We start from the raw sequence: 17,764 nt of genomic DNA on the forward strand, positions 1-17,764 counted from the left end.
TGTTAAATCCGCTTAGAGTATCGTATCGGTATCACTGGTACTGCTTTGAGTTGGTTTAAGTCACATCTTTCAAATCGTAGACAATGTGTAATTGTAGACTCTGCTAAGTCACCTTATTACTCTGTTGATACTGGTGTACCTCAAGGTTCTGTCCTTGGACCTATACTTTTCAACATTTACACACATCTCCTCTCGGTGATGTGATTTCTAAACACGACTCTAAATACCACTTTTATGCAGATGACTAAAGCATGTAAATGGTTTTTCAGAGAGCACATTATGATGTTACAATCACAAATCTTGAAGCATGTATGTCTGATGTCAGAAACTGGATGTTTTCTAACTTCCTGTGTCTAAATGATGACAAAACTGAATTTGTGATTTTTTCTTCATATAATGATCCCACTGATAGTGGAGCAAGGAAAATTCGTATCGGTGATGCATTGATTCCAGCTAATTGTAATGCAAAGTCCCTGGGTGTTCTTCTTGATTCATGTCTTTCTATGAAAACCCACGTCGGCTCGATCTGTCAGTCCCCTATGTTTCACATTCGTCGCATTGCCCTCATCCGTAAATATTTGTCTAGGACAACTACTGAACAGTTAGTTCATGCTCTAATAACCTCCCGTATCGACATGTGTAATTCTTTGCTGTACGGCATACCCAAATATTCGATTAGTCGTATCCAACACATACAAAATATTGCTGCCAGGATTGTTACCCTTTCAAATCGTCATGCTCACACTACTCCACTTTTACAGGAATTGCACTGGTTGCCAGTTCATCAAAGTATTACTTTCAAAATCTTGATAATCACTTTCAGATGTATTCATGGTTCTGCCCCTAAATATCTCACAGAAATGTTAAGTCTTTACACCCCAAGGCGTAATCTACGTTCGGCAGAGCATTTCAAGTTGTGTTCCATCAGAGTGAGAACAAAGAAATATGGTGACAGAGCTTTCAGTGCCGCTGCTCCCAAATTGTGGAACGCTCTTCCACTGAACATCCGTTTATGTTCAAACTTTAATAGTTTTAAGCGTTTGCTAAAAACCTAATTTTTTAGACTTACATTTTTAAATTAGAATTTTAGGTTGTCTTTGATTTTAATTCTTTTTTTAATATCTGAAATTTCAATCTCGTAGACATTTTTAAAATTGCTTTTGTTAATTTACTTTTTTAAAGTGTATTTTAAGCGTCTCTGATCACTGTTTTATGTAGATTTAGACGCAATATAAATAAGCTATAATTATTATTATTATTATTATTATTATTATTACGGGAGCAAAGTCTGAGAAGATTTTACACTGACAATGACCTAAATTGTCTCAACAATTATTTCATCATTTCAACAGGATGATTTACGTCACTCCAAGGAGCCTGTATAGTAATATGAAAACCTGGCAGATATCATTTCTGAAACATTTGACCACAGTGGCATAAATTGCCTGTACACAACAATCTTGTCATCACACTTTGAACAAATTGGCCTTACGCTATCCCTAGGGACCTAAATGCCAATTTATTTGTTCACCCATTGACTGTTACTTCTTTAGTATTATCAATCCATCCATCTATTATGTCTATCTACTCCTTCTATCGTATCTATCTACTGATCTGTTTGTCTACATGTGTGTCTATATACCTATCCTCTATATGAACTGAAAATTAAGAAAAAGAAACCTTGATTACCAAGAAATAAATAAAGTGAAGGATAGCTACAATTCATTAAAAGGTAAAAATCATACGTAGGAGGAATACATTAACTCATACAAGAAGTTTCACTTGCCGTAAAAAATCAATGTTTGGCCTTCACATAGCATTGAGTTCACTGAATAAAGACTTTTCAAATATACCAGCATAATTCTGTACTTTGATAGGCTTGCTACAAAATTGACCTTTAAACTTTAATAGTATCCATTTCTAGACATTTTTTATGATCTTGAAGTTCAACACCTTAATACCGTAAAAAATCATTTTCTAGAAGGTCATTATACTGGAAAGTTGCAGAAATTATGGCATATTAGGGTAAAATGTTTCAGTCATTTCTTTCCGTTCTTTCATTTCAAGCACAGTCCCTCCACTTGTGTGGAGGGACTGTGATTCAAAAAACAATTTTACCCGGAAAATTGTCAAAACTTAAAGACTGACAAGGAAAGAAAATTGACAACCTGAGCAAAGAAACTGATAACACAGACAGGAAGGCAGGTGTTTTTGGTTCTATGATGCTTTATTTCTTGTACTTTGTTGAAGTCAGTTTTGTTGAGAAAAAATACAAAAGGATCAAACAATCAAACAAAATTCTTGCAATTTCAATTTAAGTGGAAAGTTGCTTCTTCACCTTCACTATGGTAACAACCTCTCATTCAAGATATCTCTCTCTATATAAATTCTGTACTGAGTACCTTATATATCTAGACAATGATCACTGTGTGACTTTCAGGAGTGAAAATGATTTAAATCTACCACAGGATTTTATATGTACAAAACATGACAGATTATTTAACATCCTGCATTCCTGCAACAATGATTAAGAATATCGAAAATGTTGCAGTCAGAAGTATGCTGTCTCATTTCAAACAAAATAATGACAAGCAAAAAACTTAACAATGGTGCAGATCTTGGCAAAAGAGTCACATTTTAACGGTAGATTGTGCTGAAATATAACATATATCCAGGAATTCAATCAAGGCCTTTAATTGTGACTATTTGAAACTTGAGGCTTGACCATGTAAAGTAAGACTGAACTTGTTCAGTGGTACATCCTGCTTGGCCAAGTTCAAAAGACAACTGTTAACATTGAGACCTTTGAAAATATTTGAATATTTCACACTTCATGAAATAATTTTACATCACAGTTTGCATTCTGTAGAGTGAAAAAACAAACTGCAATTCACATATAAAAGCTTCTGAATATAAACAAAATACAAATGTGTTAACCTTTCTGGTGTAGTATGTAGGATTTCAAAGGTGTTACTTTAACTAACAGAAGTTAGGTTTGATTTTTAAGAGACAAAAGTAACATAAATGTAAATGAAATAATGCTCCCGTTGGTCAAAATCAATGCATGCATGAATAAATGATTTACACCCGTCAGTGTTTAATGTAGATATTTGCTCCAGCACCAAGCCAATGTCAACAAAACCCTGGCTTAATGCTCCAGCACCAAGCCAATGTCAACAAAACCCTGGCTTAATGCTCCAGCACCAAGCCAATGTCAACAAAACCCTGGCTTAATGCTCCAGCACCAAGCCAATGTCAACAAAACCCTGGCTTAATGCTCCAGCACCAAGCCAATGTCAACAAAACCCTGAGTTAAATCAAAGAATTGATCCTCATCACGTTTTTGTTCAATTACCTTATCAAAAATCTAAAATAAAAATATCCTGGGGAATCAGTGCAATAAATTTCAGACTAATCATTATGTGATTTCTGAGATAAAAATTTCCCTAACAAAATAACAAAAATATGCCTGCAAGTAAAATGTGGCCAATTTTGTCCTCATCTGAATAAAAGTGAAAAACATGTTAAGATTTTAGTTAAAATTGCAATGGATCTCTTTGGCACACAAAAAATTCAAAAATGTTTTCAACAAAGAAAAAGTGTTCATGACTCTGTGTTCCTATTTGATCAGAACAAAAGTACATCATTCCAATAGAGAAAAAGTTTCAGAGAAAAGAGTATGTATCAATGAAATTTTCATGATTATTTCCTTAAATCCAAATGAAGTCATCCCAGTGCACAGATGAATTGAATTCGAATGCTATTAAACATATCTTTTCAGGGAAAATTTGTTTCACCATAAAGAAGTAAATAATCCCAAGATCCTACATCACACATTTGAAAGCAATGTGATGCCATTCCAAAGGACCTGTACTCCAAATACTACTGATACCCTGCTTGGTTTTGGAGAAAATTTGTTACAGTTTTTGTATTTTAAAAACCATTTGCATACTAACGGCAAAAGTAAGAAAAAGAAAACTGAAATATACTGATACACCTTTTACAGAAGTTTTTTTATGGTACCAGAGAATGGATACACACACATACATACACATATAAAGACAAAAGCCAGATCAACCACAACCCATGCTACACATAGTATGGCAAATGGGAGCTAAAGTAGAAAATGAACATGAGACTTTATTGCCCTCTGTGTGATATGGCTGTCATGATGAAAAAAGAATACAATGAAATCATCAACAGCTTTTGCTGAGGTGAACAAGTGCAAGACATCTAAAATTTAACATGGAAATAACTGAAATTGGTATTTCTTGACTTTTTGACCAAAAATAAAGTATTTATAATTGTGCAGTGTGACATCAAAACCAATCCATCAGCATCATTCAAGGTAGATCCAGGAAACAAACAGAAAGTGACAAGAGCAACATGATTATCTTAAACCACTACCTAGTGGTGATACTATCTGTCCATAATCACTACCTAGTGGTGATACTATCTGTCCATAATCACTACCTAGTGGTGATACTATCTGTCCATAATCACTACCTAGTGGTGATACTATCTGTCCATAATTACTAAGTGTAACTTGTTAGTATGCTATACCCATTACGATTCACCCATTTACAATTGACAAATTTTGTGTAAATCAACAAAACCATCAAATTACTGTTGTGAGTGAAAGCAAGAAATGCTATAGCTCATCATTTGAGAAACAGATGTGTTGTCATATTGCAACAGAACGCCAAGTGGTCTTCTGACCAAAAAACACGAAAACTTGTAGTAAAAATGTATATGCAAATTTCTTAATAATTTTCACAAATCAAAATTTGAAAACTAAATAGTTCTTTTGAGTGAACATTTGCACAACCTTCAAAGAAGTAAGATCAATGCATTGATAAGAAGCAGAATAAATGTATCATTATCTATAATTAAAGTTTTGTGAAAATAACAAGTAAGGATGTGACCCTTTCAAAATACAATGTCATCGTTTGTAGAATTCTTAGAGATTCTAAATGCACCGTTACTCTTCTCTGGCTTCAAGTATTGCTCTGAATGAGAACGGCATGAATAGGTGACCATCTCCGGTGTAAAATTTATTCTGAAATTCAACCCTGTTGATCAAAACAAATGAAGGGTTATACACAATTTTCTGATTTACAAGTTCACTTTGCATGCTTTTGTAACAAGTACGCGTTCTACATGGGATTGGTAATATAGACAACTTGTTATGACTGGGAATACTTTATTACTGTCACAGATAAAGCAGCTAGGTGCCAGTATTGACCAGAATGTTGTATTTCAGATTATTCTATTTGAGTATGATAAATGTACTTAATTGAAGCAGCAAAACTGATATGAGTTCAGCAGTGTATGCATAAAACTCATAAAAAGTACATCACAATTTATAGTTTTTGTTTTGCTGGATATAACTTTATAATTTGTAGCTGTCAACAACAACAGCAGTAATAAATGGTATGGGTGTATTTCACACAAGAATCAAATATGAAAACAAACTTAAATTGCTACTCTATCAATGTTTTGAAATAAAAATAATTCAACATTTAGGATGTTGACAAACATTAAATGACCAAACACAGATTTGAATGATGATATCATAAAACACTAACTGACAAACTTTGATAAGGAATTATAAAATCAGAGTAAAGTCATCCCTTGGAACTGCATTATTAGCAAAATATGAAATTTGATAAGCAGTTTCAGAGAAACAAGTCATCGCTGATGACACAGTCCCCGCTCACACCATTAATTGACGTGCACATGCATACTACAATACAATGTCTGTGTGCCAACATTGAACAAAATCTGTTCACGGATAGCTGAGTTATGGTTCAAAAACATGAAAAAATCACAAAAAAAACTTCCACCTGGTGGCCATATTGGATTGTGTCGTGAAATAAATTGACGTGCATATATATGCCACAGTACATAATCTGTGTACCAACATTGAACAAAATTGGTTCAATGATAGTTATGGTTCAAAAACCTAAACATGGGGCCCGGGGGCACCGACGTCCTTTGTGCCTCCTTACTGTTTATTATTTGCCATAAATGTGAAATTTGGCAAAAAGTAAAATTGTTTGGACATAAATGAAAGTTAATATGAAAGTGAATCAAGAATAAGAGATGGAACTCAATAGGATCAACAATATCTAAAACAGGAAACGGTGAACTTATATGATACAGAAGGGGAGAAAATTTAGCCACAAACTATTGTAATATAATGGACAATGGCTAATCTAAACCAAATTACTTAAACTGGATTGTTGGCATTGATTACACATGTATTTATTGTCCATCAAATAGAAAATAAATTTGGGCCATTGACTAAAAAACATTTGCTTGTTACACTCACCACACTTGTACTTAGTATTTGGAGTGTACACCTATCTACAATACAATGATAAAAAGTTTTGACTCTGATGGTCAACAGTGCATCTTTAATGTATGAGACTAAATAAGCTTACCCCTCAAGTACGTATAGGCCAAAAACAATATTTAATTTTGAATTATGTAGTGCAGGGAAGGACATAGAATATGGTGAAAAGCAAACTAAATATAACAAGTCATCGTTGATGACACAGTCCCCACTTGTTAATGGGTACTTTGATTACAGGTCCTCAGAGAGGATAGAGTCCTCTTCATTAGGTCTGTGATAAAAATACTTTTAAATAAATTCGCTTGATACATGTCTGAGCTGTAGTTCAGGACATGAAAGAATCGTAATAAAATGGCCACATGGCGGCCTTATTGGATCTTATCACAGAACAAATCTATGTGCATATGTATGACAGACATCCAGCTCTATGGGTTTGCTCAGAATTAGATATATGCATAATTAATGAGGTACAGTATGAAGCATCATAAGGTCTCCCATCATACCATATATGAAGGGTGTACCACTTGTGGTTCCTGAGTTATGGACAAATATGTATATTTGAGGTCAAAGGTCACCGAGGTCACATGACATTTTGCCAAAAAAATTGTATTGCTAAGTTATCCCTATATACCAAAAATCAGACCTCTAGCTCAATTGGCTCGCTCAAAATTAGACATGCGCATAATTGATGAGGTACAATATGTGGCGTAATAAGGTGTCCCGTCATACCATATATGAAGGGTGTACCACTTGTGGTTCCTGAGTTATGGACAAATATGTATATTTGAGGTCAAAGGTCACCGAGGTCACATGACATTTTGTCAAAAAAATTGTAGTGCTAAGTTATCCCTATATACCAAAAATCAGACCTCTAGCTCTATTGGCTCGCTCAAAATTAGATATGCGCATAATTGATGAGGTACAATATGTGGCGTCATAAGCTGTCCCATCATACCATATATGAAGGGTGTACCACTTGTGGTTCCTGAGTTATGGACAAATATGTATATTTGAGGTCAAAGGTCACCGAGGTCACGTGACATTTTGTCAAAAAAATTGTAGTGCTAAGTTATCCCTATATACCAAAAATCAGACCTCTAGCTCTATTTGCTTGCTCAAAATTAGATATGCACATAATTAATGAGGTACAATATGTGGCGTCATAAGGTGTCCCATCATACCAAATATGAAGGATGTAGCACTTGTGGTTACTGAGTTATGCACAAATATGTATATTTGAGGTCAAAGGTCACCGAGGTCACATGACATTTTGTCAAAAAAAAATTTATTGCTAAGTTATCCATATATACAAAAAATCAGACCTCTAGCTCTATTGGCTCGCTCAAAATTAGATATGCACATAATTAATGAGGTACAATATGGTGTCATAGGGTGTCCCATCATACCATATATGAAAGGTTTAGGACTTGTGGTTACTGAGTTATGGACAAATATGTATATTCGAGGTCAAAGGTCACCAAGGTCACGTGACATTTTGTCAAAGTGTCTGAGATATCTGCGTGAACGGATGGACTCATGGATGGACTCACGGACGGACATGACCCAATCTAAAAGCCCCCTTGACTTTATCTTTGGGGACTAAAAACTGTAACTGCATCCTTTTTGCAATATGAATACCATGAGAAACTAAATTTTTATTTTTCTTGGCCTTATACATGGGAGTCTATGGACTGCCTTATACATGGGAGTCTATGGACTGCCTTATACATGGGAGTCTATGGACTGCCTTATACATGGGAGTCTATGGACTGCCTTATACATGGGAGTCTATGGACTGCCTTATACATGGAAGTCTATGGACTGCCTTATACATGGGAGTCTATGGAGGTGAAAACTAAAAAGTCCTCTAACACGGCCAAATTTGATCGCATTGTGAAACAAATCGATGTGCATCTGTATGAGGTAAGGTACTATCCTTGTACCAAGTTTGAACGAAATCGCTCCAAGCGTCTCTGAGATATCTGCGTGAACGGACGGACGCACGGACGGACGCACACACGCACGCACGCACGCACGCACGGACGCACGCACGGACATGACCAAACCTATAAGTCCCCCCGGACGGTGTCCGTGGGGACTAAAAACTGAATATACAATTATATGGAAATGTTGTTTTACAGTCATGAGTATCTAGTGTGTGCCGAGAGACAAATATTAAAATTGGACAGTATCATCCTGACCAGAGTTTGTCTGAGTGGTTGTTTCCTTCTGATTTTCTGACACGGTGATAGGTACAAAATATTATGTTATTCACCATAGTTATGCAACATAGCTTGCATTTTGTTCACAGTAGAACTGAGTTTTACATGCAAGATAACTTTCTCATAAACTGTAAATTCTGGCTTGTGGCAGCTCAAACATCGCAATACTACATTTTTTGATATGATATGGAGTGACTTGCACACATATGCAATATGCAGTGACAGTCGATATATTCATAGTAAGAGTCTACTACATTCAAGCATAGTGATGTTGACAACTACATGCATGCCAGTGCACGATTTCAAAGTAGCCAGGAGGAAATTCTAATGGTCTTTTAGTGGAAATATAGGTATTAAACGACAGTGAACAAACAACATTAGTTATCGTGACCTTGCTAAAGTGCAATCTCGGATCATGTATGATCTGATGATCATGCCAAATTACCATGTCTGATTATGCCGTGATTCTGAAGTGCGCGTAAATCGGTCAACAAAAGCAGACATAGACTCTCGCCAGTCGCTTGTACTGCTTGGTCTCGCGTAGCTTTCGGTACCGTATTTATACAAGCTCGTGCCTTCGGCACTCGACCTTGCGCCTTCGGCGCTCGATCGCCTACGTTGGATTACTACCGCAAGTGACTCCGGATCCGGTCAAAAGAAGGCACGAGGACTGTCGACAGTCGAAAGCACACACTGTCTTCAACAATGATGTCAAAATCAATGCACAACTGTCGAAATTACCCAAAATAAGCAACAGAAAACTTAAGTTATCGCTGTGTCGAAAGGACAGTACATCAACATAAAACGACGCTAGTTTGTTATGACATGGAGGTAGAAGGACAGAGCGAATTCCCTCGCTCTCACCCAGCTATTACTAACGGGCCGCCGGCCGGTGGGATTGCCTCGCTAAAGCAATGGGATTCGCCGGTAACGAAGGAGCGTTTCGTGCCAAAAAAATACATGACAGCAACAAAAATACAATCACTGTGAACTTCATATTTACAAAATATCATCAAATAAACGCTAAAAGCTTCAAAACGTCAAAATTCGCACAAGACCGAGAAACAAGACAGCGTCGGTTTGATTTTTCAAAGTCCTTGCCAGGAGCTGGTCCTTGCAAAACAAAGCTAACTTGTTATATGCGCATGCGCATATTAAGGGGAGACCCATTTGATTTCAGGGGGGTATGCAGGAAGTGGGTATGGGAACTTTTTTTGTCAGAGAGACAGCATTTCAACTGTCACACCTGCATCAATTTTTTTTATCAAATGGAGTAGCAGTGCAATTTTTCAAATTTAAGCCAGTGTTTCACATATCACAGGATGGTTTTATATATTCATTTTACATTCCAACGAATGAAAACAAAATGGAAAGTCTAGTATATATACAACTTTAAATTATAGAACACTTGTTTGGCAAATCAACAGTGATCAGTACTATACCTGCTTTTCTTTATAACAGTCAATTCCTTTTAAGTTCTCAGGGGAGATGTTATCTTTTGTGGTCAGAGAAACAAGGCTCACACATTGACTTCATTATATTTGTTGTTCCTCAATTTTCTTTGACAACTTGTAATCTTTCTAACATATTTATGTTGAGAGAATAATATATTGGTTTTTACACTAGTTTATTGACTCCTGTCTTGTGTTTAATTTTCACAATGTACAGAAGTCAAATAGTCCATCTAGATATTGCCTGTACCATTGAGATATTGCAACAGAAATCCTGAAACATGATTTCTTGGGTCAGAAAAGGGAAGGAAAACATCGAGTGCACTGAGATGTAAAGTAGTCAATGCTTATATCATAAGTGCTGGGAAAAAAAACACATGAGAATTGCTTGTGGTAAAAACATTTGTGCTGCCTATGGCAGCATGCTAGCAAAGAACACATGAGAATGAAGTTTCCAAAATTTTGCTCATTTCAACTGCATAATGACAATTCCTTTTTTATTTCCGTCTGTTATGAGAATTTTTTTTTCTCAAGCCATTACAGGCTTATTTTTTTCTTTTATTTCACCTGGTGACAATTTTTTTTCCTCAAAATCCTCCATACCCCCCCCCCAGAAATCAAGTGGTTCTCCCTTAAGTGAGTCTCTGACCTATGCGGGCCAGTGGATTACTTCCTCAGTGGAACTGATATGCCTGCCGGTACCATCATTCTTCAGTCGATCAAACGCGCCTTTCGTACCAAATAATACACGACAGCCGCAAAAGTGCATCACTGTCAACTTCATAACTATAGAACATATTGAAAGACACAGTGAAACGTTCAAAAAGTAAAAACTGTGCCGAGACCGAGAAACAAGATGGCGTCCGATTCGATTCTTCAACTCAGATTTTGTCCTAGAGTTGTGCGCATGCGCAGACGGTAGCTTTAACGAAAGCGAGTCAAACTCATGTAAATATAAAATAAAAATGGATAAAAATATTGTTTAAAAATAATACAAGGCATGTATCACCAAATTTTGAACATTTCTGACGGCATTTCAACTATACGAACACCCATGCCAAATATCACAATAATCAAATCAGTGCTTTTGAGGAAAAATTGAAAATAGTGGTTTTCACAAAAAAGCTAAAAAAGTGACTTTAAAATGATTCAATCAAAAAAAGAAAAAAGACCGTTTGAGATACATGCCAAAGTGACCACCAGACCAAATTTCAGAAAAAGTTACTGAAGCGTTTCTGAGATACCTGCGTCCACAGCATACGGCCCACTGTATGCAACAACAGAGGCCGCGTCATCACATTAGTACTTTGGGCCAAAGGCCCAAAGGACTAAAAATCGCAACAAAATGGCCGCCTGGCAGCCATATTGAATCGTATCATGAAATAATTTGACGTGAATATATATGCCACAGTACTATATCTGTGTACCAACATTGAACGAAATCCGTTCAGGGATACTTGAGATATGGTTCAAAAACATGAAAAATTGCAACAAAATGGCCGCCCAGCGGCCATATTGTATGGTATCATGAAATGTATGTGCATATATATGCCATAATACGTTATCTGTGTACCAACATTGAATGAAATCGGTTTAGGGATAGTTGAGATATGGTTCAAAAACATGACAAAAATTGCAACAAAATGGCCACCCAGCGGCCATATTGTATGGTATCGCAAAATAAATTGATGTGCCTATGTAAGCCACAGTACTTTATTCTTGCACAAAGTTTGAAAAAATCGGTTCAGGGGTGACAGAGAAACAGCTGCTGACGGACCGATGGACGGGACCCAATCTATAAGCCCCCGCCGGACTGCATCTGCGGGGACTAAAAAAACTTTCAACAGTTTTGCAAAAAGGTGAAACAATCTCAAAAAATATTCTTGCAAACAATTGGTATTTATTTGTAGATATTTAATACTTAATAGAGTTTTCATTAGAACTCTTCTTCTGTCACATGACTAATATTTGGTAGTTTTGAAAAGTGGTTACATGTTCCACCCATTCAGGTTTGTTTGAATTAACATGTAAATTTTGAGGTCAATTGTTTTAATTATGCAGTTTAGAAACATTCACCTTTCTTATACATGTACAGTGTTTCATCTAGGCTGCGCGATTGCGCGATTCCCCCTCTTTGGTGTGCTGCGCGCCGCCAATTGTACGTAGAAGGGGCGACCCATCGCGCACTGCACTGAGCTAGCTGGCTGGAATGGCATATCAAATATCAAATGCCCGGTTTTTGAATTCAGTGAACAAAAATACATTTACATGAAAGTGACTAATTTTAGTTCGATTTTGATACTTTTTGTACTTTCCGTATGCTGATTTTGCATATGAAAGCCTTTCAGCCCATTGAGAGTTACGTTCACAAAAGTTCATTGCCCTGGCTATATAAGGTTTTGTGTCTCATTATCTCTGTACGATCGAGAAAAGGAGACAAACTGAAGTTTTTGTGCATAGTATGAATGTCCATAACACTGAAAATAATTCTGGTAGCAAAAATTGACACGGAAATTGGACTTTTCTGTCACAGAAACGTGTTCAGTTCAGTGAATGGCATGGCATTGGCACTTTGACGGGATTGCATGCAATGACACAAGCAAACTGTAGTGTCAATGGGCCCGGTTTTGAATTCAGTGAACAAAAATAATTGACTTGTTTTCTGGCAAATAAACCCTAAAGCTAACTGTTGGTGACAACCAACCTTTCTTTTTGTTATTTTCCCACTGTAAAATGACTGACAAAAAGCAATTGGAGCGAATCTGACATCGAGAAACTCAACATTCAAAACACGGCAGACAGACTAATCTGACCTCTTTTGTTGTTCGGTTAAACTCTACTGAGTCTGCGCACAAGACTACAAGACCAGCTAGGTCACTAGAAAAATACAGCTAACTGGTTTGTATAGGGTAATCTTGATCCAAACTCTACAGTGGTTAGGGATGATATAAGCACAGTAAAAACGTGACAAACAGGTATATTATTTTTTTCAGAAGATAGAAAAACATTCCTTTATAACTACTAAAGATTTTCTCTTGCTTTGTGTAAGTACACACAGTTCAGTTAAAAATCAAAAAATTCCCTTGAAGGTACATGTACAGTGGAAATGGCTAGCTGTTGTTATTATGTTTGAATGTACTTTTAAACCCTAAGAAAGAAAACATACAGAATATGTACGAACAAACATACAGAATATTGTAGCATACAAAATACGCTTCTATTTTTCCAGGAATATTAATGCTTATGAATATTAATGAGCCGCCGCCACTCGTCTAAGCTCTATATACATTCACAACAGAGATACTCCAATTTGTTAACTTTTGAAAAAATCTTATAGAGGATGGTGTTTGCAGCCAGCAGCTTGGATTGTGTAAGCAGGTGATTTATGGCTTGTAGTATGTGTATCACAAGTGACATCATTGCAACATTAAAACTACCCGTAATGTGTAAAGTCGTGATAATATGTTTCAATTAAATCCCCCCCAAAATTTTAAAATACCCCTCAAAAATTCCTGCAGAGGGGGACCAGTCCCCCCTTTGTGTAGCATCCTAGATGAAACACTGCATGTATCATATGTCCAATTACTTTAACCCTTTGAGTGCTATAATTTTTTCCAGCCAAAATTTGAGTGCAACATTTTACCAATTTCTTATGAAGTTTTCTGTAATTTTTTTGATAATTTTGGACCAAAAAGGATATCAAATTTCATTGGCTGAAGTTTTTATCAAAATTTTGTCAAAAATCTGAAAAAAATTTACTTTAATATATTTTATAAAAACAAAATTGACTTTGGCGCTCAAAGGGTTAAAATGTTTTTTGTTCTTAGGAATCAATTCTTAGTCCTGTATCATATATGATAGAGTAGTATGGATGTGTGTCGATATTTTGCCATCAACAGCTGTTGGCTTCTTCTGAAGGGGAACACTTCTTGTCTTGGCATTCTCAACTTATAATTGCATATAGAAATAGCATATATAAACAGGCCATAAAACTTTTGTTTTAATCTTATGTTGCAAATCTATCTCTGACAGGCTATAAAACTATTGTTGTAAGAAATCTTATGTTGCAAATCTATCTCTGACAGGCTATAAAACTTTTGTTGTAAGAAATTGTATGCTGCAAATCTATCTCTGACAGGCTATAAAACTCTTGTTTTAATAAATCTTATGCTGCAAATAAATCTTATGCTGTATGTCTCTGATTGGCTTCCAATATCATCAACATTACTTTGTGCATAGCAGCTGCTATGTAAACTACAAAATGGTAAAACAAGGAATTTTTGGTTATAATTTGTTCCAGAATGGGTACGATTACGAATTGCTCCTTTATACAGTCTTGGGTCGATTGGAGGTTATGATTCAGTGACATAGGGCCATGATTTTAGTTGACTATTCAACACTTTGACAAACGAATTGAGCTGCATTGCTAATAATGGAGAGTTACAGAAACAAAATGACTTACCAGTGAAGACGTAGAGCATGAAGGAAAGCAGACAAGCCTTCCATAATCAGTAGAATAGCAATTGTCAACACTGCCCAGAATGCAAATACTCCAACTAGAACAACACTTCCAATATAGCTATCCATCTTTAAACCAATACGAAGCACCATTCTCCACAACACCGCTGATAATTCTGTGACAATTTAAACATCAATTGTGACTTTCAAAAATTAAATCACTTGGCTAGACATTGCATATAAAGGGCAAAATAAATATAAAATCACGCAATAAAAGCGATTTAAATTTACATACAAGCGACCTAGCGGCCGATATAGCTCCGCTGTGTTTATGTAGAGAATAACTATTTTTGACACATGTTGATGAAGAAGGTGGAAGTCTTTGATAGCTCAATGCAGTGGCCAGAAAAAAGTGGCTAAAATAGCTGCAAAAATACACAATTGAAGATTTCATCATACTTTGAATATATCACATCGGGTCATCCCTAAGAACATGTCAACCAAAGCTATCTGATGAGTAGTTTTTTGAGAATAAAATTTTCTGACCAAAAATGGCAACAATTGCCCCTAAAAATAAAAATTGCAGATTTCATCATCATTTCAATAAATATCATTTAGTTCATCTGTAGGAACCTGTATACCAAATTTCAAAGCTATCAAATAAGTAGTTTTGGAAATACACATTTTTTAATCAAAAACGGCAAAATTGCCCCAAAAATACAAAATTACAGATTTCATCATAATTTCAATATATATTACTTAGCTCATCTGTAGAAACCTGTATACCAAATTTCAAAACTATCAGACCAGCACCTTTTGAGAAATACATTTTTTGACCAAAAATGGCAAAAATTGCCTTAAAAATGCAAATTTGCATATTTCTGCACAATTTGAACAAATCTGAAATAGATCATCCCTAAGGACATATGTACCAAATATCAAAGCTATCTGACTGGTAGTTTTGAAGAAGAAGATTTTTAAAGATTTTTTTACCAAAAATGACAAATATTGCCTTAAAAATACAAATATTCAAATTTCACCAAGATTTGAACAAATCTAAATAAAGTCACCCTAAGTAAAGTGCATATCAAATTTCAAGGAAATCGGACAGGCGGTTTCAGAGAAGATTTTTTTACCAAAAACAGCAAAAAATGCCCCCAAAATACAAATATGCAAATTTCACCACGATTTGAACAAACTTAAGTCAGATCACCCCAAGTGAGCTGCATATAAAATTTCAAAGCAATTGGACTTGCGGTGTCAGAGGAGAAGGCAATTGTTGACGGACGACAACGACGGACGCCGATGGACGACAACGGACAACGACGGAAAATCAATCTATTTGATAAGCTCCGCGTCGCTGACGGCGGAGCTAAAAAACTGAAGCACTGGCATAACAAGTACACACGGTGAATATTTGCTGTTCTCATGGTTGTGCAAGCATATGTGGCTTTTCGTTTACATGATTCAATTTTGCAAAACAAACACTGTATAACCATAGACTCTCCAAGGGTCAGTGGACATGAAAACTATCCAAACCATAAAATTTGGGCCTTTTAATTTAAATAATGTAACGAACCTTATGTTTTTTTCAGAGTAGAGAAATTTTGTATTACTATATAATACATTGTGTACATTGTCTATTTATTTTCATCATTACCAAATGCTGTATTTGATTTGCTCAGTAAATTGATGAATTAGTTAAAAATTTGAAAAAACCCAATCTTTCCTCTATTGAAAAACAAGATTATGATTGGCTTGTGATAAAATAATTTAATGGAGTATGTCTATAGAGAATACTTTAGATTGATATGCAACTTACCTGCATGGGCAAGACTGAGAGCCCATAGACGTAGATATGATGCAGTGTTGGAGATGCAACCAAGACAATACTCAATAGTGTGAATAGCCTGGCGTATAAACACATCACTGAAATCAAACTGAAATGGGAAGAATTTGAAAAGATTTTTGAAGGTTTTAATTTCAAGGAAATTTGATAAGTTTCTATTATTCACATTGGTCATTAACCATATATATATGGATCATCCATGTTACACATAACAAAGAAGCCGATGCTTACATCTTGTCATTAATACTCCTAAAGTTTAGAACTTAATAAATTTCGTCTCTATGAAAATATTTAGCCTACAAAAGTTTGATGTCCATGAACATTGTATATAAAACAAAATGACTGTAATTCTGTACAATTCTTTGCCACAGTTTCTTAATCATCTTCAGCGTTGTATTAATTTATTGTAGATCATTGAACATTACTGAAAATTTTTTATTTTACAGCAATTCACTAATCACACCACTGCAAATTGAAGTAATTTACTAAAACAATGATTGTAATTACAGAAATCCATTAATGAAATTATTACAGACACTGCAGCTATAAATGTGTTAAATCATTGCAACCACTTCAATAACCCTAAGTACATATTACTGAAAGTAAAACTTTTTTTGGCAAGTTTTCATACTGTTTTCAGATACATACACTCTCTAACATTATTTCAAGTGGGCTACAATAACAATCAAATGAGCGCAACAAGGAATGCCTACATTCTAACAGTTCACTTTACAACAAACAATTCTAACAGCAAGTTTACAAAGAGAGATAAAATTGCACAATGTCATTTCCTCGACTTATATAACAATGATCGAAAAGTAGAATGGTCTATGTTTGGGCACCAAGAAACAGTGCTAATAAAAAGATCATGGACTCTTAAAATAATGCAAAGGAGGTCAAGTTATTGTCTTAACAATGATACTCTTGTTACGTACGTCTTGATTTTTATCTGAGTCAGAAGCTGGTTCAACCATTGTACTGTCTTCTTCATTTTCATTGACCAAAGCCTGGTAGTTTGGCTGTTCAATAAATACACAATTAGACATTAAGTCATAAACATAAACTTATTAAATACATTACATGTAAATACATAATCTACAGAGAACTTTTCTTAATTGGCAATAACCATGTATTATCAAAACTTCCTAGCCATCATATCATGAACATATGTGGCATAACAAAATGTTAGATCATACAGCCATCTGTAAAATTTTATATAACTTTTGCAAATTATGAAGATTTGGGGGAATCACCACAGCAGCAAAGAGAAGAGTCCTTGGGAAGCAGTTCTTATGCAATTCAAAACAGCTGTCAATCATTCAGTGACAGAGATGTACACTGCTCAATATTTTCTGTGCATAATTTCGAGAATAACTACGATGTAAACAAATTATGTGTGTGTTCTGAGACATATCAGCAAGTTAAA

General features: G+C 35.4%; 1 protein-coding gene across 2 annotated transcripts in view; it reads right to left on the bottom strand.

The window, feature by feature from the left end:
* Positions 1-2,208: 2,208 nt before the first annotated feature.
* Positions 2,209-17,764, bottom strand: part of LOC139117747 (V-type proton ATPase 116 kDa subunit a 1-like) — a 79,278-nt gene continuing 63,722 nt past the window's right edge. Inside the window, exons 18-22 of one of the 2 annotated variants that reach the window (XR_011548562.1) lie at positions 17,274-17,357; positions 16,312-16,429; positions 14,494-14,665; positions 3,225-5,072; positions 2,209-3,143 (exon numbers count right to left, since the gene is read on the bottom strand). Coding sequence is in view for 1 of the 2 variants with exons in the window: in XM_070681002.1 (XP_070537103.1) it covers positions 4,982-5,072; positions 14,494-14,665; positions 16,312-16,429; positions 17,274-17,357 (465 nt within the window). In the remaining variant the exon portion in view is untranslated. Of the gene's footprint in view, positions 5,073-14,493; positions 14,666-16,311; positions 16,430-17,273; positions 17,358-17,764 lie in introns of both variants that reach the window. The other variant, XM_070681002.1, reaches the window with a different exon arrangement.

This window comes from Ptychodera flava, chromosome 18 (genome assembly GCF_041260155.1).
Source record: "Ptychodera flava strain L36383 chromosome 18, AS_Pfla_20210202, whole genome shotgun sequence".
Classification (NCBI taxonomy): domain Eukaryota; kingdom Metazoa; phylum Hemichordata; class Enteropneusta; family Ptychoderidae; genus Ptychodera; species Ptychodera flava.